General features: G+C 34.8%; 2 protein-coding genes across 2 annotated transcripts; both read right to left on the bottom strand.

The window, feature by feature from the left end:
* Positions 1-18,250: 18,250 nt before the first annotated feature.
* LOC148574844 (uncharacterized) lies at positions 18,251-20,741 on the bottom strand. Its single transcript, XM_088505969.1, has 4 exons — positions 20,399-20,741; positions 19,737-19,957; positions 19,026-19,469; positions 18,251-18,832 (listed from the first exon to the last, which is right to left on the bottom strand). The coding sequence occupies exons 1-4, from the start codon at positions 20,739-20,741 to the stop codon at positions 18,251-18,253; spliced, it is 1,590 nt and encodes a 529-aa protein (XP_088362095.1).
* Positions 20,742-22,167: 1,426 nt separating this feature from the next.
* On the bottom strand, positions 22,168-23,361 carry LOC107627399 (uncharacterized). The gene has a single exon (XM_016330234.1). It carries the CDS (start codon positions 23,359-23,361, stop codon positions 22,168-22,170), a length of 1,194 nt encoding a protein of 397 aa, XP_016185720.1.
* Between the last annotated feature and the right edge of the window lie 1,012 nt (positions 23,362-24,373).

The raw sequence follows: 24,373 nt of genomic DNA, 5'->3' as shown, positions 1-24,373 counted from the left end.
TTTCTATATTCTTTTTGTAATTTTCTGCAAGTCCTATAAATTTTACACTTTTTCCTTTCAATTTCAACAATTGGGTTCTTGCAACTTCTTGTGTTGAGGCAATATTATCATAGAAGCACATCTTCATGACTTCATGGATAGTTTGCCTCTTTGCCTTCTTATTCTTTCTTAATTTCTTTTATAATTGAAGTTTTGTTATTGTACAAGTGTTTAGGATATTCTAAACGTTACTGAAACCAATTCATCATTTTTTATTAAATAATAATTTATTTAATAGAACAGTTATCAAAAATCAATTTAAAAATTCATTCTAAATAATTTCAAAATATCAAACAGTCGGAGGGTGACCGGGAATGCTACTAGGTCGTTGAATGACAATTAACTATGTACTTTTCTTTGCCCGTGCTTTGCATACATTTTTTAACTTTTACCCCTCATCACTATGCATATAATCATTGCTACACAACCAGTGCATAGTGTTACCAACAGCAAGCTAATAAATTCTGCAAAGATACAAGCAACATCTTCAAGTATTTTGGGCCCAGCAACTCAATAATAGATAACATATATACAACACACTTCCACGCCTTTTTACTGTAGTAACCAGTAACATCTATATAATTTGTTGCTGACTTGCTGCCAATGGTTATATATCTAACTCTCTCACTATTAAAGAGTAAATTAATTTTTGGATTAATAGTCAAATTAGTCCTTGAAAGATAAGACATTTTTTAAATTTATTCCTGAAATTTTTTTTTCAATCAAACTGGTCCTTCAAAGATTACGAATTAATTATATTTGTCCTCCAATCACTCCATTAACAATTTTCTTCAAAGATTAATGTTGCAAAACGTTAATTGATAACATATATAATACCTAATATGTCTAATTGGATATTGACCAAATATCTTTATAAAAAATATTTATTAGTTTAGTCATTTTTCCAATTACAAAAATACTATACCTAATATGATCTAGTGACTAAATTGATAGATTTTTGTAAACATATTTAATCAACGTCCAATTGAACATGTTATGTGGCATGTATGCTATCATTTAATATTTCACATCATTAATCATTGACGAAAATTGTGAGTGGAGTAACTGAAGGACATATATGATTAATTCGTAATTGAAGGACTAATTTGATTGAAAAAATCTTTCAAGAACAAATTTAAAAAATGTCTTATCTTTTAAGGACTAATTTGACTATTAATCCATTATTTTTTTTATTACATATTATATTATTATTGATTGAAATAAGTTGGCTTATCATGACTAATTTTAATCATTCATCTAATTGAATTTTAATAGCTTAACTAATTAATCATGGTATAATTTTTTTAATTTATAAAAATCATTAGAGAAATCCTATTTTCTAAAAAAATGTAAGCATTTTGAACCTTTTAGTAACTGGATATTATATCTAGCAATTAACATGCAAAACTTATGAAAGGAAAAAACTAGAAAGGAAAAAGATTAATCTCCTTTTAAAAAGTGGAAGTAGATAGTGAGATGACTTGTGTTACATGCTAACAAAGAAGAATTATAATTTTAATTAGAAAATTTTTGGGCAATGTAGAGAACACAATCTTAAGAATCTCGTACGGAAGGAAAGCAATAAAGAGTTATATGCTACACTGCAATCATAACAATTAATTTAAACTTGAAAATTTTTTAGATGTTTTAGAGCTTGTATGAAATTTTTTTAGATGTTTCAATGCTTGTAATGCTAATAAATAGGGGTTGCAGAGTTAGATGATTATGGTGTTAATAAATACGATTATTCAAGTTTATATATATATATATATATATATATATATATATACTCTGCCTATGTTATACTTGCGGTATATAGTCGGTCCTAAATCCGAACAAAAGATGAAGGTTAGATTTTCGATAGCCAACATAAAAACTTAGTCGAATCTTTATGACATGGATCAAAGACATTATTGCGTTAAAGCTAGGTCGTTGCCCGGAAGCAACACGTTGTATGGCTCGCATACAGTATCAAATGAGCAAGAGCCGCTGCATTCGTGTCCAGGTGTAGTGTTAAATGAGCAAGGGTTCTCGCGTTTTCGTGAATGGACGAGGGTAAATAAGTTAGTTCACAAAGAAAAATGTAAAGGTCGGGGCGACAGAAGGTTGAGATTTGAGACATGAAACATAGGCACTCTAACAGAAAAATCCATGGAGGTGGTGGATACCATGATAAGGAAAAAGATTAAGATCATATGCTTACAAGAAACAAAATGGGTTGGTGCAAAGGCTAGGGAGTTGGATACTTCTAGGTTCAAACTTTGGTATACGAAAAATGTGAAGAATAGGAATGTAATAGGTATTATCGTGGATAAGCAGTGGAAGAAGGACGTAGTGGATGTTAAGAGGGTGGGAGATCAGATAATCTCTATCAAACTTGTGGTGGAAGGAGGTACTTTTCATGTGATTAGCGCCTATCACCGCAAGTGGGTTCGGAAGAGCAACACAAGATAAGGTTTTGGGAGGATCTCAAGAGTTTGGTCCAAGGCATACCTTCCGGGGATAAAATTTTCTTAGGAGGAGATTTAAATAGCCACGTTGGAAGAGAAGTGACTGGGTATGGAAGTATTCACGGAGGCCATGGTTTTGGGGTGGTCAATACCGAGGGTAAAACTATTTTGGACTTTTTCTCAACCATTGATCTCCTCATCACAAATACATGTTTTAAAAAGAGAGACAAACATCTTATAACATATAAGAGTGGCATGACAAGCTCTCAAATCAACTTCTTTTTGTTGAGGAGAGTTGACTGAAAATTTTGTATTAGTTGTAAAATTATTCTGGGAGAGAGTTTAACAATACAATATAGGATGCTTGTCATGGATTTTCGAGTTGAGCAAAAGTTGAGAAAAGACATCATACGAAGAACCCAAGGATGAGGTGGTGACGGATGAAAGGTGAGGAACAAAGAAGTTTCCTAAGACGAGTAGAAAAAGAGGCAAAGTGGGATGGGAAGGAAGCACGGAGGAGATATAAAGAGAGATGACAGAAGTTATTAGAAGAATAGCAAAAGAAAGTTTTGGTGAATCTAGAGGGATAGGACCAAGAGATAAGGAGTCCTGGTGGTGGAATGTGAGTGTACAAGAAAAGATAAATGCAAAAAGAGTGTGTTTTAAAGAGTAGTCTTTGTACCACAATGCAGATAATTGGGAAAAATATATGGCGGCTAAGAAAGACACCAAAGTGGCTGTAAGTGAAGAAAGAACAAGAGCATATGAGGGTCTCTACTAGTTCTTAGGCACGAAAGAAGGAGAAAAAAGATATATATATATATAGAATCGCAAAGAGCCGTGAAAGAAGAACGAGAAACTTGGATCAGGTTAAGTGCATAAAGGATAAAGACAGGGAGGTGTTGGCTCAAGAGGAGAAGATCAATGAAAGGTGGAAGATCTACTTCTATGAGTTATTTAATGAAGGACAGAAGATTCTTTTGAGCCTTGGTCGGTTATGCACAAGGGAAGAATATCAAAATTTCGACTACTATCGAAGGATTTGAGACTTCGAAGTAAAAAAAGCTCTAAAGTGGATGACAAAAGGCAGGGCAGTAAGATCCGATAATATCCCGATTGAAGTTTAGAAGGCCTTAGAGAGAAAGGTGTCAGTTGGTTAACCAAACTTTTTAATTAAATTTTAAGGTCTAAGAAAATACCATATGAATGAAGAAAGAGCTCCTTGGTACCTATCTACAAGAATAAAGGGGATATACAAAGTTGCGGAAGTTATAGAGGGATCAAACTTGAGCCATACCATGAAGTTATAGGAAAGAGTGATAGAACGGAAGCTGCGATAAGAGACACAAGTAACAGAGAACTAATTTGGTTTTATACCAAGCAGGTCCACCACTGAACCGATATATTTGTTAAGAAGGATGATGAAGAGGTATCGTAGTAATAAAAAGGATATACATATGGTGTTTATTGATTTGAAAAAAGCGTACAATAGAGTGTTAAGGAAAGTTTTATGGAAGGTTTTAAAAAATAAAAGAGTAAGGATCGTGTATATTTGTGTAATTAAAGATATGTATGACCTCATGGAGGTATATGTTTTTTGTTGTATTTTTTATTTGTGTGAGTTCTTTTTCTATTTTTAGTTAGGAATTATTATGATGAAAAAACTTGCATCTGATTCTCTAAAGACCGTGTAGGAATATTCTAATTGTGTAGTAGAAGTAAATTTCGTACATGAAATATTATTTGTGTAATATCCGACCCATAATTTAATGTAATTACAAATTGGTATGATGCAGTTGGTTTGGTGTAGCAAATTCAATATTAGTTAGGACGCTGATGTATGAGGTTCAAGGGTTATCGAGCCTTAGTAGGCTTATTTTTATAATCAGCCCTTTTTGATGAAAAAAACCCAATTATATTTTTATTGGCTTAGATTATTATAGAAAAATTTATTTGAATTATGTTTTTAATTTGTTCAAATTGGATAGTTAAATAGTAATCATTTGAAGTATATATTTATTCATTGACAAAAAAAAAGTATATATTTATTCAAGTGAAAGTAAAAGAAATATATATTTAAAATTAAGAATAAAAAAAAAATTAATCCAGAAAAAAAAGAGAAAAAAATTCATGTCCAAAAAAAAAATTAATTTTTTAATCCATTTATTGTTTTCATAATAACCGTGAAATTACAAGTGTTATATCCTCTCATCAATAAAAAACGAAGTTACTAATTAAGAAAAATTGAGTTATTAAAATAAATCAATACAATTTGTCACCGTAAATTATAATGTTTTGTGGTGTCACTAGTTCTTTGTGCTTTAATTATCGAGTAAATAAGGAACGAAGTAATAGTAAATAATGAAATAAAATTTTCGGAACAAAATACTAATTGTAAGAAGAAAACTAATCTTTTAAAAATCTTAATTAAAAACCACTCCAAATATATTGACTAAATAGATAGATATACAACAATAAAAGAAATAATAATCATAAGGTTTTCAAATGAGTTCAGAATGGGTGGTTGAATAAAAAAATCACTTTTAATGCTTAATAAAATAGATTATGCAGTACACTAAAATTAGGAAATTATTTTTCATTTTTGTCTCGTCCCACAGAATTAGAATAAAATAAAAATGGAAGTTGTAGGGTTTAGGGTGTTGAAAATTCTTGGTTTTCTTAATCTCAAGATTATCTATATTGAATCATTAAGAAAGAGAACTAAGAGCGCAAAAGTGTACCTGAATTTATGAGCATATTTAAAAGAGTAGTTTTTTGATCTTTCTCAACTAAAGGTTGTATTTTTAATAGGGCTGAATCGCAACTTCTTTGATGGAAAAAGAACTACGAATGCAGCTTTGATATGTTGTGAACTGAAACTCTCAAGTCACTATTTATATTTGAGTATTATACCCATTAAATCCTAAAACCCAAATAAAATAGTATCTCTAATTTTATTGTCATTTAATTATAAGTCAAAAATAATAATAACTTATTCCATTAGTATTTATAATAATAAATGAGATCACATATGCAAGTCATATAACATGAAATAGCTAATGTGATTATGATCAATTATATGTATTGTCTATAAATAGATTAGAAAATTATAATTTTCTAACATAGGGAAAAAGAAGATTAACACCATGATATATTTTGATTCGACCATGAAGTACAAGGTGACCTACATATAGTCCACCATAACAATGGTAGAATTTTCAGTATAATCAATAAGGATTACAAACACCAATTCCAAGAAACTCGCACTTTTGTAAACCACTTAATCTATCCCAAGCTTAATAAATCACTTAATCGCTAACCAAACCTAATTAACGGGAACCAAATGTACTCTAATCCAGCATACTTAAAATCAAAACACTCAAACAAAGATTAAATGACTTTTGTATACATTACTCTCTTTGCTTTTTATATCTCTCAAAGTAAGCTTGAATCTAAACAAAAAAAGAAATAAAAACACACTCAAAATAAGAAAGAAATGAAAGGTTGTTTGTATCATCTAAAATATGCACGAATTAGTTGTCTTCTTTCTTGAGTAAAATCTTCTTTTATAGAGCTTGAAATCTCTTCTTCAATGTTAGAATTTTTTTTTTCATCACTTAGCCGTTGTACACATCAATGCTCTTAGCCGTTGGCTTTGAATGAGAATCCTTTCCTTATTTAGCTTGATTATAATGTGCGCAGCTATCCAATCACTCATGAATTTAATTCTTGGAGTGTATCACTTACTGTCTTGATAGTGCAGCATCTTTCTAAAATAGGCTTGATATCATCTTAATGATATTCTCATTAATATTGCTGTTTTGCACAATAATCCTATCTTACTTGATTGGTCATCCTTCATGGATTCCTTCATTATTGCTCATCATAATAGTTAGTTATAATAGAAAATAATTAATTATATTTATCATCAGAAGATACCAAATCAAATCTTGACTCAACAGTTATATATTGCTTAATAGATATTTTATTTTTTATGTAGATAAATTTATCTTATTAATTTTAGATTTTGTTCCAATATGCTTGGCTTTCTTGTTCCCCTTTGTAAACAAAAATATCATTTACAAAACTTTCATGAAAGAGGACAACCACCGAGTAAAATTGAATTGTTTAGTTATTGACACTTCTTACTAGAAAATGTTATCAAAAGTCATTTTGGTATTTAAAGGGTTAAATACGATTTTGGTTCCTAAAGTATAGGCTAAAAATTTTTTTCTTTTCTAACCTTTTTTTGCATACAAAATCATCCCTAAGATTTAACTTGGTTTTAAATGGTCCTTTTTACTTAAATTTTATTACCAAATTACCCTTAACTAAAAAATTATAAAATAAAAAAAGGAAAAAAAAAAGAAAAGAAAGAGAACAGATGAGAGGGAGAAAGGGAATCATGCGAGGGAGGAGAGAAGAAGAAGGGGGAAGGGAATAAGAAGAGAAAGAAAGGAATAAAGAAAAGGGGGGACGGCGCCGGCGAGGTTTGGAGATGCCGTCGCTGTTGGGAATCAGAACCAAAGGGAGAGAGAGCTCGCAAGGGAGAGAGGAGACGCGACTGCGCCGAACTCGCCAAGAAGGTCCAGCTCCTTTGCGACAACCTCCTCTCCGTCATCCGAGCCACCACTGCCCAGCCTTTCAACCAGCGTCCCATCCGCTACATCATCGACCGCACTCTGGCCCTCCTACGCCACTGCCACTGCAATGGCGGCGTCCTCCGCCAAGTTTTCTCCATCATCATTGCCGCCGATTTTTGCAAGGTCTGGAACCTTCTAGAGTCTTCTAATGGGGACTTGCTCTGACTCCTCAGATTGTTAATCACATTGTTCCTGATTCTAATTTTATTAATCCACTAATTTTTTATTCTAATTTTGTTAATTCATTGTTAATCACATTGTATCCAATTCTGATTCTATTTTATATTTTGTTAATTCATTGTTCTTCTGTTTCTTTCTGATTCTTCTGCTTTTATTTTTCATGCTTTTAATTTTGATTATGTTTCTGCTTCTATTTCTATTTTCAATTCTACTTCTATTTTTAATTCTGCTTATGCTTTTGTTTCTTCTGCTTCTGATTCTGTTTCTATTTTTGTTTTTATTTTTTATATTTATTATATTATTTTTGCTTTATTATTGTTGTTGTTGAAGAAGAAGAAAAAGAAGAGATGCTGCTATGATAGAGAAGAATAACAGAAATTGAATATTTTTGTGAAGAAGGAGAATGATATTTTGATCCGAAGAACGATTTTAAAATCAAATTAAACCTTAGAGACGATTTTGTATGTAAAAAGAGTTGGGAACGAAAATTTTTTTTAGCTTAAATCTTAGGAACCAAATCCGTATTTACTCCTATTTTAAAAGCAAGCTTCCTAATTTTAAAACAAATGCCAAACTATTCTGTTAGACAGTAAAGGCAAATTCCTACTATATGTTGTGCTATACATAATTTTATTAGAATACTACACATGAATGATTAACTCCTTGGGAATATTCTAATAAAAGATTAATTTAATTGTATATGGACAATATCACTTACGTATAATTGATGATAATGCTATTGAAGCTACTAAAATGGTCTAAATAAGAGAGGTAATTCCAAATCAAATGTAGAACAATTATTATAGATGATTTAATTATTACTTTTTTTTTAAATGTGAATAGTGGTAGATGTTTCTTTTTTTTTTTTTTTAGTTTTAATAGTGAATTTTACCTTGTGTATATATTAAAAAATAATGTCACCTATACTTATCATTGTTTTTTGTTAAATACTCTCTTTTGATTATAAATGTTTAAGATAATAATTTATTTATATTTGATATTGTATAAAAATTATTTGTCAACTTAATAAAAAATTAAATAAATAAAATCCTTATACAATAAAGATATAATTTTAAATTTTAAAATATTAAAAATATATTTTAAAAATAATTCAACCAAATATATTTTTATTATTTTTAATGTTTAAAAATAATTTTTTTCACAAATTAAATATTTTTTTAAAATATAAAAAGTTAAAAATAAAAATTATTTTTAAAAATAAAATTAAAAAATTAAAAATATTTTCGCAAATTAATCAATTTCTAAGATTATTATCGGTTTGTTGCACTGTTGTTGTTGCTGTGGTTATTGGTGTTGATGTCGTCCTCATTGCTTCAGTTGTTATTGTTGTTATTGGTGTTGCTTTTATTGTTACTGTGGCTGCTAGTGCTCTTGTGTGTTGCCGTTCTTATTGTCGGCGTTGTTGTTTGATGTTGGGTTGTCCTCATCTCATTGTCCTTAACATGATACAAACTAGACAATAAGATAAATAAATTTTGGACTTTGTTAGATAGATAATAATTTTTGTGAATAATATGAACAATAGATTTTAAAATTAGTCTAATAAAATATAAATATACTACACTTTTAAATTATTCACTTAAATTTTAATATTAAGATAATTATTTTTTAATAAATTAAATATCTAATATATCTATTATTCACATTATTTAGTATTTTTATTATCTACCCGTATATTTCCATAAATTTTATCCTGAAAAAAGATGATGGATTCTAACATTTAAGAATTTTATTGTAATTAAAAAGTTAAAAATGGGTCCACGTTGTATAGTTAATCTAAAACATATACTGTCTTGCCATCTATTTGTTAAGAATTTAGTCTTCTAAAATTTAACTAAAAGGGTATTTAAGTCTTTATTTTAAAATAAAATTAATGTATCTAAATTTTAATATAGTTAAACAACTTTAATTTAAAAAAAAGTGTCATAATCTTTTTATTCGTGTTCCTCAAATGATACTCTAGTCTTTTTTCAAATTGACTACACTGTATTTTAATCATTTTAAAATTAAAAGTAAATTTTAATTTATAATACAATCAAATAATATTAATTAACCTTATAAAAATATTTTTATCTTTCTGAAACTAATCTTAAAAAGTTATTTATTTTAGTATTTTAAAAAAGTAACAATAGGGTGTATTATGGCCTTTCTAAAATCTTATTTGAATTTTTAATTTCTACTACATTCAAACAATCTTAACTTAATCCTATGAGGATGATTTAGACTTTTAAAATCAAATTTAAATTTTAAATTTTAAACCCAGTGAAAAAATGTTATTAATCCTAAATTGGTGTTCTACTCATTTAGAATGAATTTTAAAAGGTGTTTTATTCTTTTAATACTAAGCAATATGGTATTTTATTTTGTCTTTTGAAATGAAATTCAAATATCTAATTTCTCAAACAATCAAAAATCTTAATTATCTTATAAGGATATTTTAGTTTTTTAAAATTAACACAAAAGAAATATTTTAATCTCTTAAAATGAATTGTATTGATATTTTAGTCATTTTAAAGTTCAAATTTATCATTTCTAATTAATAAAATAAAACAATTTTAATTTTAAAGGGGTATTTTAGTATTTTTAATCTTAATTCTAAAAGATTATTCTAGTCTTTCAAAAATTAACAATAAAAGTATTATTTTAGTCTTTTTAATATTTGATTCAAATTTTGAATTCCTAATTTCTAATACAATCTAGCTAACAATCTTAATTAATCTTATCGTATAATGAAAAATGAACTATAAGAGAATTTTGGTATTTTTGAAATTAATACTAAAAGGATATTTTAGTTTCTTAAAATAAATTCTATAAGTTATTTTAGTCTTTTTGAAATCAAATTCAAATTTATTCTTAATATAATCAAACATCTTTAAACCTAAAAAGATATTTAATTTTAATCTTTTTAGATTGAATCTAAAAAGTTATTTTTGTAACATATTTTTTAAAAAATAATTATTGTGAAAAATCATATTATTTGCTTGTGAATTTCTCATTTAGTCAGGTAGCAATGTACTATTTATTATCCAATATAGAAAAAAAAATATCTTTATCTAAACAAATTTTTATATTCAGTATATTTGTATATCAAAATAATAATCAAACACCAAGGCCAGCTCATATAAAGATCGAAGAAGCAATAATGGTGAAGTGAACCTAGCTAGAAAGGGCAATGTCACTGTTGCAGTCATAATGGAATTTTTATGATATTTTGCAATTTCAATCTGTGATTGAACTTGCTAGCTAGGGGACGGTTTAATTTGTAGGATATATCATTACCCTATTATATATTTTTCGAAATAAGGAACCCTAGCTTGTTCTATTTGGGTAATTTGCTTGCTCAATAATATAAGATGGAAATTCCGTTGCCTTGTAAGTAGAACAGTATATATCATTGTCATAAATTCGTATTCTCTGCCACAAATTGTATAGATATTGCAACATGTAATTCATTAAATTTGGGTATGAAATCCGTCCTTCCATTTTATCATAAATAATTATTCTTCTACTTTATCGTCGGCAAAGTGCATGAAATTAAATTTGTTGAATATATATATCCATTTTAGTTGACACCACTAAAAGTTAACACATTAATTTACTGTCTTGTATATAATTTAAAGTTAACCAAACATATGGAGTTAATATTTAAAATGGTTCTTGAAAATTTTATTTTCGATTTAATTTAGTCTTTTAATTTTCAATCAACTCAATTTATATCCTAAAATTTAAAGCGTGACTCAAGTTGATTATCTATTTCCATCACATGATGTTGCACGTTTTATTGACACTTGACTTAGTCTCTCACTAGTTCTTAAACACACCTCCCACACCTCAATCTCTCTCACTCTCAGTCTCTCAAAAATGGTTGGGGGCTCACTACTCATCCTCAGACACCACCATATCATCAGATTTCATCTCAGTGGCTCATCCTACCTCTGTTCACTGCCAACGCACGCTTGCCGTTGTCGCCGTGCCTCTTGTCAAATCCTCTGCGTGGTGTGCTCGCGTGTCGCCGCTCTCCTCCAGCTTTGCTCAATTGCTCGCGTCTCGCCACACCTCCGCTGGTAAGTGCTCGAGACCTCAAGCTGTGCTTCCTAGTTCTTGCAGCATGTCGTCGTCGTCCACTGATTGCTTGCGCAAATTTCCTCTGTCTTCCATCTCTGCTCTCTTCACTTGCTCGTGTTTCGCCGTACCTCCCTTCGCCAGTGAGTGCTCGAGTTGTGCGTGATTGTTGCTGCTCGTCGTTCGTGGGTATTGCTGCTTACAATGCACTGCTCGTCTGCTTGCACTGTTCGATTCTGTCGCTGCAACAACAGTCAACAAAAGGAAAGAGTATTCAAGTGAAGACCTTTGGAGGTTTATATTGAATATCAATAAAGAACAATAAAATTTCATTGTCTTGATTTAATGTATTCAACACGTTCAAGTAGATGAATCAAGTAAATCATGTCTTACATAGTTATTACTCTAATATGCTCAAAAATTGGGAATTCTGTGTGAATGAGTTGGAGGAGGTGAGAGAGATGGTGCTGAAGCTGAGGTATGATTCCACTGTAGATCACCATTACTACAAGTCTCAATCTTGTGGAGTGTCATCGTATCTGCACATAAATTGAATTTACAAATTGGAATTATAATAAATTAATCGAAGAAGAAGAGAAGAGAGTAGCCTAATTGAAGACGATGCTTTAAAGAAGGTTTGAGGCATGCCACGTTTTCTCTCTAGTGATGGAATTGGATAGAAAGGTCAACTTGAGTCATGTAAGACCCCAAATTTTTAGAAAATTAAATAATAAATTATTTATAATTTATTTTATTTATTCGAGAATATATTTTGAGATTTTTATATTAATTGACTACTTTCTTATTATTAATTCAAAGCTTTAATGATTTCAAAATAACGAGAATTTTATACACTTTAATTTAAATAATTAGATTTTTAATTTTATTTTATAATTAAAAAAATTAATTTGATTATTTCTAATTTTTGGATTAGAGTATTTATTAGAAAATAATTTGTAAATTGATGAACAAATAGCTTTTATACATAATTATTGTTGGATTAAAATTGGTTTCCAATTACTATATTACCTTATTTTTATTTGAAATGACAAAAAATTATCCTTGCCCTTTTTAATTCACAAACCCTAATTTTAACATAACAAAACCCTAACCCAAACACTTTAGCCGCCAACCCAATCCCCCTTTCCTCACTCTCTCAACGGAAACACATCGCAACCCACACACATACTGTGAATTAGAGAAGAGATGGAGTTGCGCTGCGAGGGAGAAGAAAGAAGGAGGAAGGATGGAGCCGACCCGCCACCGCGCTAACGTCGTGCCCAGCTCGCCACCAGTCGCCACTGACGTCGCCAAAAGGAGGAGCGCAACCACCACGAGGAATCGTTGCCGTCGTTGCCGAGCTGGGAGAGAGGAAGCGTCACTGCTCGCCGTCACACATTGCTGAGGGGAGAAAGACACGAGGCAGGAGCCCGACGAGAGAGGAAGAGGGCGCGCGCAGGGGAAGGACGACATTGCTGTCACTGCCGTAAGAGCCACTGCGAAGAAGAGAAGGAAGGGACGCTGCTTCACGCGTCACCGTCGAGCTTGAAGAGGAGGAGTTGTGTCCCGTGCCACTGCCGTTTAAGGAGCTGTGCCCCGTCGCCATTTTGCCGCTGTTGAGCCGCTCTGCTGCTACTTTGTTATGTTTCTTCTTAGTTGCAGTAAGCTTTTCGTTCCAAAAATTCCTTTTGTCACTGTTCTATTATCTTAGCTGAGGTTTTGGTGGCGTTAATTGCTATAAGATTGAGTTTCAGTTATTATATGTTACGATTAGAGTTGCTATCATTGTTGTGAAAGTGGTTTGGAGCTGTGGTTGTGGCTGACGCCGTTGCGGGCCGAGAGAAAAACGGAGTTTGTCGCGTAGTTAAGTCGCAAAAGAGGTAAAGGCACTTTCCTTAAACTTATTTTTATTCTCAAGAATTGTTATAAATCAATATTAATGCAAATAATATATTTTTGGTGATTATGTGAGTCTTATGGATTGTACTGAGTTGTTTTGGATAAATGATTGATTAATTGATTGATTAAATTGGTTTCTGATTTGTGATATAATGATTATTGAGCATTTGAACGCATATTGATAATTGAGGTTGATTTATTGTGATTTAATGGATTAATGTGAATTACTGGATTGGTTGTTCAAAATTCTGTGTTTTTGTTGATTTCCTTGAGTTGAGTCAGAAATGATGTTGAGAATTGGAGTTGATATGAGATATCAGAATTGGTTTTGAATTTGGAAATAAGTTGAAAAGAGTTTGAGAAATGGTTTGGTTAGGACCCTTGAAAGGTGGCAAAGTCTGTATTTTAGAGGATATGCTGCCAAAATTTTTATAGAACTCTGATACATTGTTTGAAGCGTTATTTAAAAAAAATTTGATCCAAGGATTATATTATTTGGTTTTGATTTATTAAGAAAGGAAATATGATTTGAGTTCGATGTATTCAAAAAAGGAATTTGTTTTTAGTTTGATTCATTTAGAAAATAATTATGTTTTGAGCTCGGTTTCCTATGAAAAGAACTATGTTTTAAGTTTGATTAAAGAATTTTATTTACAGAGGTTTTGTTCAATTTATAGAATTTAAATCCAATTAATGAAGAAAGATGATTTTGGGTCTTTGGAAAATTGTAGAACTTAAGAATGAAGTGAAAGTGTGCCAGACACTATATCCTCAGAACGATATTGTGCCAAGCACTATATCATCAGAACATATGAGGGATGTGGTAGTATCCCACTCACATAACCTTCTCTGCCGCAAGAGTGTGCTAGGTACTATATCCTTAGAATGAGCATGCAAGTGTGCCAAGCACTATATCCTCGGAACGATAGTGTGCCCAGCACTATATCCTCAGAATGATAGTGTGTAGGGCACACTATCCCTGATGTGGCAGAGAGGATACATTCGAATGGATGTGTCAGGTTGGCAAATTATAATTGACAGTGTGATATCACAGCTAGTAGGATAGGTATGCATCATACTGCATTTGTTTGCCATTGTTTGGGTGTACTTAAATGTCTTGGTTTGCCTATGTGAATAATTCTATTTAACTGCTAATTGCTATACTTGATGTAATTGCTCTTGATTGTGTTTAAATTGTATTACTTGTGATTGTGACTGTTGGTTCGGATTATGCTGGTGGAGTGTGATTTGATATTGTGTTGGGCCAGAGGCCATCCTGTGGTTCTATTTGGGTCGAAGGCCATGATTGGATGAATCGGTGGTAGTTTGATGAAATTACTTCTTTGGGGCATGTAGTGAACGGTTACAAGATATTGTGTTTAATTGGAGTTTTTATAAATTCAAATATGAATTCGAACTTTGGGTATGTAATTAACTAATGATTTTTGAAAAGGTTTGGATTTTTGGATTATAATAGTTGGTTTTCAAAAAGATTCATAAAATGAACGATGATCACTACAATCGAAAAAATAGTTTTTTTTTTTAAATATCCTCTTATAACAATTCTTAAAAATTCCTTACTAAGAACCCTTTTGAGGACGATGTTCTCACCCCCTTACAGATTTTTCTTTTTAGAAAATGGACGGAGAAGCTTGTGAACAGATATTTATGTTTTTGCTTATACAATATTGTTGTACGAGCTTAATTATTACTTTTCCCTCTCCCGTGTTATTATTGTATTTTGTAAGAGGGAAAGGGGTTTTAATGATATATATGTATGTATATTTGCAAGCTATTTGTATAAGTATATATATATATATATATATATATATATATATTGATCTTGCCTGTGAAATAGATCGGTTTTAACTACCCAGTATCCACCGAGCAATGTACTCGGAGGCTGAACGTCCAACTCTTGAATCCGAGCTTTTCTCCGTGTTGTATGAGTACGAGCAATGAAAAAAGGGGGGAGTGTACCTACAAAGGCACTCCAATGCTTAAGTCAGTATAGTGTTAAGTTCAGAACTTCTTATCAAAGAGATGCTTTACCTTTCTTTTATAGAGAATTCTTCGTCCGTTACATTCTAGGTGATAGATTGTCGGTTTCTGAGATGATTGGCTTTGTAACCAATTTTATTATGCCGTTTGAGACGTCGGTTATGATAAGAGTATTGATGTCACCGAGTTATAGCTCATAAAATCCGAGCAATAACGGAAAATGACGAGTTATGGTGACTGCCAATAACGGTCATGAGGCCGAGTTATAGCTCGTATCAATGATGACCATATCACAGCCCCCAAGCTTAGCCTGAGGAAAGTTTTTTAATGAAGCAGGTTGAGCTTTTGTGATGAGTTATAACTCGGTTAAGTGGATTACTAAGTGAGCCCCCAATTCAACGTACTTCATTAAATGAACTTTGTATTTTGCCACGTGGGAAATCGCGCCCGTTTTTTATTGAGGAGAGAGAATGAGTGGTGGCTTCATTAATGTTTTGATGGTTTCCAATGTGCCTTTCGTCGTTTGATGTGACTGAGGTAGGGGTGATATTTGGAACGTTTTTTGTTTTTGATTAATTACTTCTACTGATTGGAATTTGGGCGTTTTGGTTTTCTGCTTCTGTGTGAAGAATGAGCAAGAGAGGTATGGTTATGTCTGTGTGCTTGTGATTTCTTTCTTCCATCGTCTCTTTGTATTTCTTGGTTGCATGCTTGTTTTACTGTTTTTGATGGGGTTTGAGAAGGAGAAGAAAGTTAAGATAGATTGGTCTTATGACTGGGTTGGGGATGATATGAGGTCTCGGGTGTCGTTGTTCTGTGATGAGGCTGCCGTTAAGGAAGTGGATGTTAGTAAGGTAGTGAGGCAGAATTCTGGAGTTGGAGTTGAGTTACTGCCATGTAGTGTTAATGATAGGGTTTATCACCGGGGTAGAGGTTTTGAGTTTTTCTACATGCACAGCTGCGTTCTTGAAGAGCTGAGAGTTAGGTTACCCTTTACAGATTTCGAATGTCAGGTTTTGAGACAGTTAAACTGTGCTCCGTCATAGCTTCATCCAAATGGGTGGGCGTTCCTTCGTTCTTTTGAAATTCTAATGGAATTTCTAGAGGAGGTGCCGGCTGTTGACCTGTTCTTTTCATTATTTCAAGCCAAGGGGGTGTGGAAAGGTGGTTGGATAAATTTCAATAGCACCCCTGGATTTGGCATTTTCAGGTTGTACAAATCTTCTTTCAAAGATTTTAAAGAGATGTATTTCAAGGTTAGGGGCCTGGAAAAAGATTTTCCTTTTTTCGTAGATGAGAATCTGGCTGAGAAGTTCCCATTGTATTGGTGCTCGGAACCTCAGAATATACTCGGACCTGAAGTTATTTCTCCGAGAAATGTTTGTTTGATTGAGTTTCTTGTTGAAAATATTGGTCGGGGAGACCTGATTTCAATGTATGAGCTTCTGAAGTGGGAAGAGGATAAAGATGCTGTTTTAAAATATTTGGGTGAGTTATAGGGTTGTTGCTAATGTGTTTACTTTTTCTCGTCATATATTTGATGTTATCTGTGTTTTGCAGGTGGTAAATATCCCAGTGTTTCAGCTGCGTCCCTGAAGACACGTTTCAAAAATAAGAATCTGGAGAAGGAGGTTTCATCTTCTAATGCTGAGAAAATTGCTGGGACTGGTGAAGTTACTCAGCCTCGTCAAGGTCGGAGAAAGGTGATTGCGAGAAAGAAGAAGAAGTCTGATCTTGTTGAGTTGTCCGATGATTCCGATGAAAAGGAATTAGGGGTTCCTCTGGAGGAAATACAGGCTTTTATGGGTAATCAAAAAAGGCTTCATGAAATTTTTGAACAAAGTGAGGCATTTTCTGTGTGGGGAAAAGAGTATCCCTATATGGCTGTGGTGGACGAGTATTGTCAATCATCGGCTGATGTTTCTCTTGCAAAGGAGGTTGGGGACATGGCGATTGGGCAGTATATGCAGGTAATGAGCGACCGTGTTCACTTTATTTTTGTTTTTATCTTTGGAAGTCTTACAAACTTCACTTATTGTTTTGTCTAGGTTGTTGGTCTGCGCCTTGCCAGTCTTGGGCGTAGCCAAGAGTTGAAGTATAAGAGAGTGGCTACGGAAAAAGGAGAGGTTTCTGTTTCGAAGGAAGAGTTGGTTAAGAGTAAAAGTGCTGCTGCCGAGCTTCAGGCACGGTTAACTGAGACCGAGAAGTTATTGAAGGAGACGAAAGATAGTTATGCTAAGGATGTGGAGGATTTGAAGAAAAAGAAAAGTGATTTGGCGAGCATACAATCTCGTCTAATTGAGGTGACTGCCCAACTAAAGGAGGTGGAGAAGAAAAAAGTTGATGAAATTCTGGATTCTTTTGTTGAGGGTTTTGAAAGGGCTTTGTTACAGGCGAAGTTTTTGGCATCAGAAGCTGATCTGTCCGGGATGGACCCTGGGAAAGTCGTTCGTGATGGCAAGATGGTTGAAGATGATGGTGACGTTGAAGATCAGGCGGATAATGTGTAGTTTGTTTATTTTGTTGGATATTTTGTTTTATTTTGTAATGGATAGCTATTTGAACTTTGATGTTTGTTTTTTGGATTGTTTTACCGATTTGAATGTGTTTGAATGGTAGTGCTTTCCTTTTAGGAAAAGCTCTTTGTTGATTGATAGGAAATGATTATGAGGATATTTCATTTCTGTTTAAGAAGACTGCCGAGTAGTGGCAGGTTGTGAATTTAGACGAGTATTGTCGTTTTTTGAGCTATATTGATAATGGATAGTGATGAAAAAGATAGATCGCATGATTGAATAGAATGAGATAGATTATAAATTCGTATTTCTTTTGAATACAAATTTGCAGGTAGGCTAGCCTCGTTAAAACCTCTCCAAGCAAAACCCTTTGGGACAAAAACTTGGTAGTAGGAAAAAGAGTACTAGCCTGTCCCTAACTGTTAACTATAGAACTTCTTTAGGGAAGATACATTCCAGGTATTGGGTAGTACTTTACCATCTTTGATTCGAGTTTGTATGCTCCATTGCCGAGTACTTCTGATATTCGGTATGGACTGTCCCAGTTTGCTGCGAGCTTTCCATGTGAGGGTGGTTTCCGAGCAGTTTCCGTTTTACGAAGTACTAAGTCTCCTTTCATAAATGATCTGCTTTTAACTGATTTGTTGTATTGGCGAGCTAATGCTTGCTGTGTTGCGCGTTGCCTTAATGTGGCGATGTCTCTTACTTCTTCGATGATATCGAGCTCGGATCTCCGAGCTTCCTCCTGATTGCCGAGGTAAGTTCTGATGGAGCTCTGGGAGATCTCCAGTGGTATCATTGCTTCAGAGCCGTATACCAGCCAAAATGGTGTTTCTCTTGTTGATGACTGTGGAGTTGTGTTATACCCCCAGAGGACATCGGGTATTAGCTCGGCCCAGAGGCCTTTGGCGTCATCTAGCTTTTTCTTAAGTGCATGTAGGATGACCTTATTTGTCGCCTCAGCTAGTCCATTTGTTTGAGGATGCTCTACTGAAGCGAAATGTTGTCTGATTTTAGGATTCTGCAAAAAAGGATTAAAATTTCTGATCGGCGAACTGGCGGCCATTGTCAGTAATGATATGGTTAGGTATTCCAAAACGACAAATAATGTTTTTCCAAACGAAAAAAATCATTTGTTGGGATGTTATTCTCGCCAGAGGTTGGGCTTCCACCCACTTTGAGAAATAATCGATTCCTACGACGAGGAATTTTACCTGACCCGGTGCCGTCGGAAACGGACCGAGTATGTCTAAACCCCATTGGTTGAAGGGCCAGCTGATATCAGAGTGATGTACCTGCTCGGCCGGAATGTGTATTAGTGGTGCATGTTTTTGGCAGTTGTTACATGTTCGGATCTTTTGTTGGCTATCTTGGTTTAAAGTCGGCCAGAAGAAACCGGCTCGAAGGACCTTCGATGCTAAACTTCGTGCACCTGTGTGTGTTCCGCAGATTCCCTCATGTGCCTCTGCTAGTGCTATGTCTGCTTCGGGCTTGTTGAGACACTTTAGTAATGGGCGAGTGTATCCTCGTCTGTACAATGTTCCGTTGAGTATTGTGAAGGAAGATGCTTGTCTCCGGAATTTTTTGACATTGTCCACCTCTTTTGGTATATTTCCTGTTTGCAAATATTGTATGAAGTTGTTCCTCCAATCTTTTTCCTGTGTAACACTTAGCACATTTGTTAGAGTAACACTTGGAGATGTAAAGGTAAATTGATGCAATGTAGATAACTCGGATTGTGTACTACCCAGCTTAGATAAAATATCAGCCTTATGGTTTTGTTCGCGTGGGATGTGTTGTATTTCAAATTTGGAAAATTTTGAAATTAACTTTTTAACTAAAAGTAGATATTTAGATAGAAGAGAATCATTGACCTGAAAAAGGTCGTTTACCTGTTGTACAATCAATAAAGAGTCACAGTATACCTTTATCGCCGATATTTGGAGATCTAGACAAAGTCGGAGCCCGGCGACTAGTGCTTCATATTCGGATTGATTGTTGCTGGCTTTGAAATCTAGACGTAAAGAATGTTCCAGTATGAAGCCATCTTCGGCCTCCAGGCATATTCCTGCTCCGTAGCCCCCATTATTGGAGGAGCCGTCCACGTACAAAGTCCATTGCTTTGTATGGTCTTCTTCTGAAGGTACTGTAAGTTCGGCAATAAAATCAGCCAAGAATTGGGACTTAATCGGTCCCCTGGGTTCATACCTGATGTCGAATTCAGATAATACGACTGCCCATTTTATTAGTCTTCCTGCAATTTCTAGTTTGTATAACACTTGCCTTAATGGGTGATCTGTTCTGACATGAATGACGTGGCTTTGGAAATAAGGTCGGAGTCGCCGTGCCGAGAATATCAGAGCTAATGTGAGTTTTTCTATCCTCGGATAATTGAGCTTGGCATGCTGGAGTGTTTTACTCACAAAATATATTGGATGCTGAATTTTGTCTCTCTCTGTGACAAGAACCGAGCTTATTGCCCAATCAAAAACTGATAAGTATAGAAATAAATCTTCCCCTTATAGGGGCTTTTGCAGAATCGGCGGTTGTGAGAGAGTTGTTTTTAATTTTGAAAAAGCTCTCTCACAATCGTTGTTCCAATGAAATTTGTTTTTCTTTTTTATTGTTTGGAAAAAGGGGATTGATGTTGAAGCTAGGCAGGGAACAAATCTGGAGAGCGCTGCAAGTCTTCCTGTGAGGCGCTGAACTTCTTTGACTGTTCTTGGGCTGGCCATGTCCGGAACTGCTCGGCATTTGTCTGGATTTGCCTCTATTCCCCTGCGTGTTAGTAGAAAACCTAAAAACTTACCCCCTTGAATGGCGAATGCACACTTCTCGGGATTGAGGCACATGTTGTAGTGGCGAATTTGGCCGAATATTTCTGTAAGGTCGTTGACGTGACTATTTCCGATTTGTGTTTTGGTGACCATATCATCGACATAGACTTCAATGTTTCTGCCGATCTATTTGGCGAAGACCTTGTCCATAAGACGTTGGTAAGTTGCACCTGCGTTCTTTAATCCAAATGGCATAACTTTATAACAATAGTTACCGAAATCAGTAATGAATGCCGTTTTATTTTGATCAGAGGGGTGCATGAGGATTTGGTTATACCCTGAGTATGCGTCCATAAAACTTAAAGTAGCATAACCTGACGCGTTATCTACTAAAGAGTCTATGGATGGTAAAGGGTAAGAATCCTTAGGGCATGCTTTATTTAAGTCAGTGAAGTCGACGCACATGCGCCACTTACCGTTTTATTTTCTTACCATTACCAAGTTGGCTAACCAGGTAGTAAATCTGATTTCTTTGATAAATTCTGCGTTGATGAGCTTTTAGGTTTCCTCTAGTGAGGCTCTTCTTTTTTCCTCGCCGAGTTTCCTTTTCTTCTGCTGTACTGGTCAGACTGCCGAGTTTATTGCTAGCTTATGACTGATGATTTGTGGGTCAATGCCGGGCATGTCTGAAGGTGTCCATGCAAAAAGGTCGGATTGATTTTGCAAAAAGGTCCTGATGGCCTGTAATTCTGATGCGTTGATTGAGGTACCTACATAAGTAAATTTGTTAGAGTCATTATTAAAATATATTTTTTGTAGATCGTCGGAAGGTTTTGGGCGCTCGAGAAAATCGGCTCTTGGGTCAAGGTCGGCAAGTGGGTGGCCGTTTTGTTTGAGGTCGACATTGTTGACTTGTTGCTTTGGACGATTTTGAAATTTCATGCTGATGTTGTAACATTGCCGTGCTTCCTTATGATCTCCGTGGATTGTTACGACTTTATCGTTCTGCAGGAGAAACTTAACACACAGATGAACTGTGGAAACAATTGCGCCAAACTTGTTCAAAAAAGGTCGGCCGAGGATAAGGTTATAAGGACTGAAGCAATCAACTACTAAATATTGAATATCATTAGTTTTTGAAAGAGGGTGCTCACCCAGTGTGGTTTGTAACCACACTGAACCGATTATTGGAACCCGTTCTCCTGAGAATCCGACCAAGTCTCCTCCTGTTGACTGTAGTATGTTGTTGCTGAGCTTCATTTTTTGAAATGTGGAATAGAACAGAACGTCGGCACTGCTCCCGGGGTCCAAGAGTACTTTCCTTACCAATAAATCCCCTAGTTGAAGAGTAATTACCACAGGGTCGTCTAGATTTTGTATGTTGGAGTTGAAGTCGGCGTATGTGAAGGTAACTTCTGGTTGTTGACAAGTCATTTCAGCATCTTGTTGTGGTCCGTGTACCGAGCATATTGCTCGGAACGTCCTTTTCCTTGCCGAATTCGTGGATCCGCCACTAGCGTATCCTCCTGAAATGCAATTTATTATACCTCGGGGCCTTTCGTAGTGGCTTGAAGGTCCCTTATCTTTTCCTCGGTTTGGTTGTTCGGGGGAATCGTTTGTTGTGGAAGGGGGCACGCTTTTGGATGTGACCCCCAATGTATTTGTTGAGGTGTCCCTGCCTTGCCAATCGTTCTAAAAGGTCCTTGGCGACTACACAATCATCAGTGTTGTGGCCGTGCTTCTGATGGAAAGCGCAGTACTTGGATTTGTCTATATTCTTTGCATCTTGATAGGTGCCAGCTTTCCTTGGTGGTTTGATCAGCTTTGAGTTCAAGATCTCTTTGATTATGTCTTCTCTCTTGGTTTTGAACTGCGTATAAGAATCAAATCGAGGCGTTAGTTTAAGATTTTTCTTACTACCCGAGCTCTTTTTGTCTTCTCGGAAGTGTGACTTGTCAGTTCTCCGAGCTTGTCTGAGCTCTTCAATATCAATTTGTCCTTTTGCTTTCTCGTGAAATTCTGCAAGAGTCTTTGGCTTGGCTACTGCGATTGTTTCCTGGAACTTTCCAGGTCGAAGTCTGCTTTTGATTGCGTGTAGGTGGACCTCGGGGTGGAGGTCAGGTATACTGATCACGACCTTGGTGAAGCGGGTCATGTAGTCCTTCAAGCTTTCATTCGGTCCTTGCTTGATAGTATTCAAGTAATCGGAGTCGTGCAAATAAATTGCGGACCCGGCAAAATGTTCTTTGAATAACTTCGCCAGCTGTTGAAAATGAGAAATGGAACCTGCAGGCAAAGCACACAACCAATCAAGTGCAGGGCCGTCTAAATAATTCGGAAAACAACGACATAAAACTGTATCTGATGCACCATTGACGATCATTATTGATCGGAACTTCTTAAGAAACTTCCTTGGGTCTCCGAGTCCATCATAAGGTGTGAGGGTCAGCGGCAAAGTGAACCTCTTTGGTAATTCAAAGTTCATTACTTCCTCTGTGAAAGGTCCTACAAGGTCGTCGACCTCTTCCTTTCCATCTTCAAGTTGAGGTTCTTCGGCTCGGACAGTCTCCGACACATGAGAGGGTTGGGATTGATGTTCCTCATATTCTGGTTGCTGGCGGCGAGTATCGTTGTGCTCAATCTGAGCGTGATTTATTTCAGCGATTTGGGCAGACATTATTTGATTCTCGTTGGCCATTCGTTGATTGGCTTGTTGTAGATCAGCCACCATTCGCATGAGTTCGGACAGTGAAGGAGGTGGTGCGTCAGCCATGGGTGTGAATGGAGGTAATGAGACCAAAAGAAAAAGTATGATTTTCTCGGCCCCACGGTGGGCGCCAATTGATCTTGCCTGTGAAATAGATCAGTTTTAACTACCCAGTATCCACCGAGCAAAGTACTCGGAGGCTGAACGTCCAACTCTTGAATCCGAGCTTTTCTCCGTGTTGTATGAGAGTACGAGTAATGAAAAAATGGGGGAGTGTACCTGCAAAGGCACTCCAATGCTTAAGTTAGTATAGTGTTAAGTTCAGAACTTCTTATCAAAGAGATGCTTTACCTTTCTTTTATAGAGAATTCTTCGTCCGTTACATTCTAGGTGATAGATTGTCGGTTTCTGAGATGATTGGCTTTGTAACCGATTTTATTATGCCGTTTGAGACGTCGGTTATGATAAGAGTATTGATGTCACCGAGTTATAGCTCATAAAATCCGAGCAATAACAGAAAATGACGAGTTATGGTGACTGCCAATAACGGTCATGAGGCCGAGTTATAGCTCGTATCAATGACGACCATATCATATATATATATAGATTGTGATTGATTTTAGTTACATATGCATGTTTACTTGAAATAAAAAGTAGTTTTGGTTTTTAAAAGAAAACAGCGATACGGTTTCGAGTTAAAGACTCATATTTTATTATTAAATATATATGAAAGTCGTCGTAATACTTCTCGCTATCAGAGTGGCATAGTCGGAAGCGTGACATTCTGGTAGTAAGAGTGTTATATTATGGTATCAGAGCAGTTCGTTTCTGTTAGAGCCTTGGGAATGCAATGACTATGATTCACTGCATATTCTGAGTATCTGTCTTGTTGTAAGTCTTGTCCCGATGACAAGAGTTAGAGCTTTATGTACATGACAATCTACTAATTAATTCCGTTTGGTTATCATTACATACTTGATGTTATTAAGTTTGGCCAGCTTGATACTGATGGTTTATGAACATGAGAGCATTAACGGGTTATCATAGATGAGATAGAAATCATAGATAATGCATATCG

The sequence above is a fragment of the Arachis ipaensis genome, chromosome B2 (genome assembly GCF_059453495.1).
Source record: "Arachis ipaensis isolate K30076 ecotype BB chromosome B2, ASM5945349v1, whole genome shotgun sequence".
Classification (NCBI taxonomy): domain Eukaryota; kingdom Viridiplantae; phylum Streptophyta; class Magnoliopsida; order Fabales; family Fabaceae; genus Arachis; species Arachis ipaensis.
This window is presented reverse-complemented; position numbering and strand designations above follow the sequence as displayed.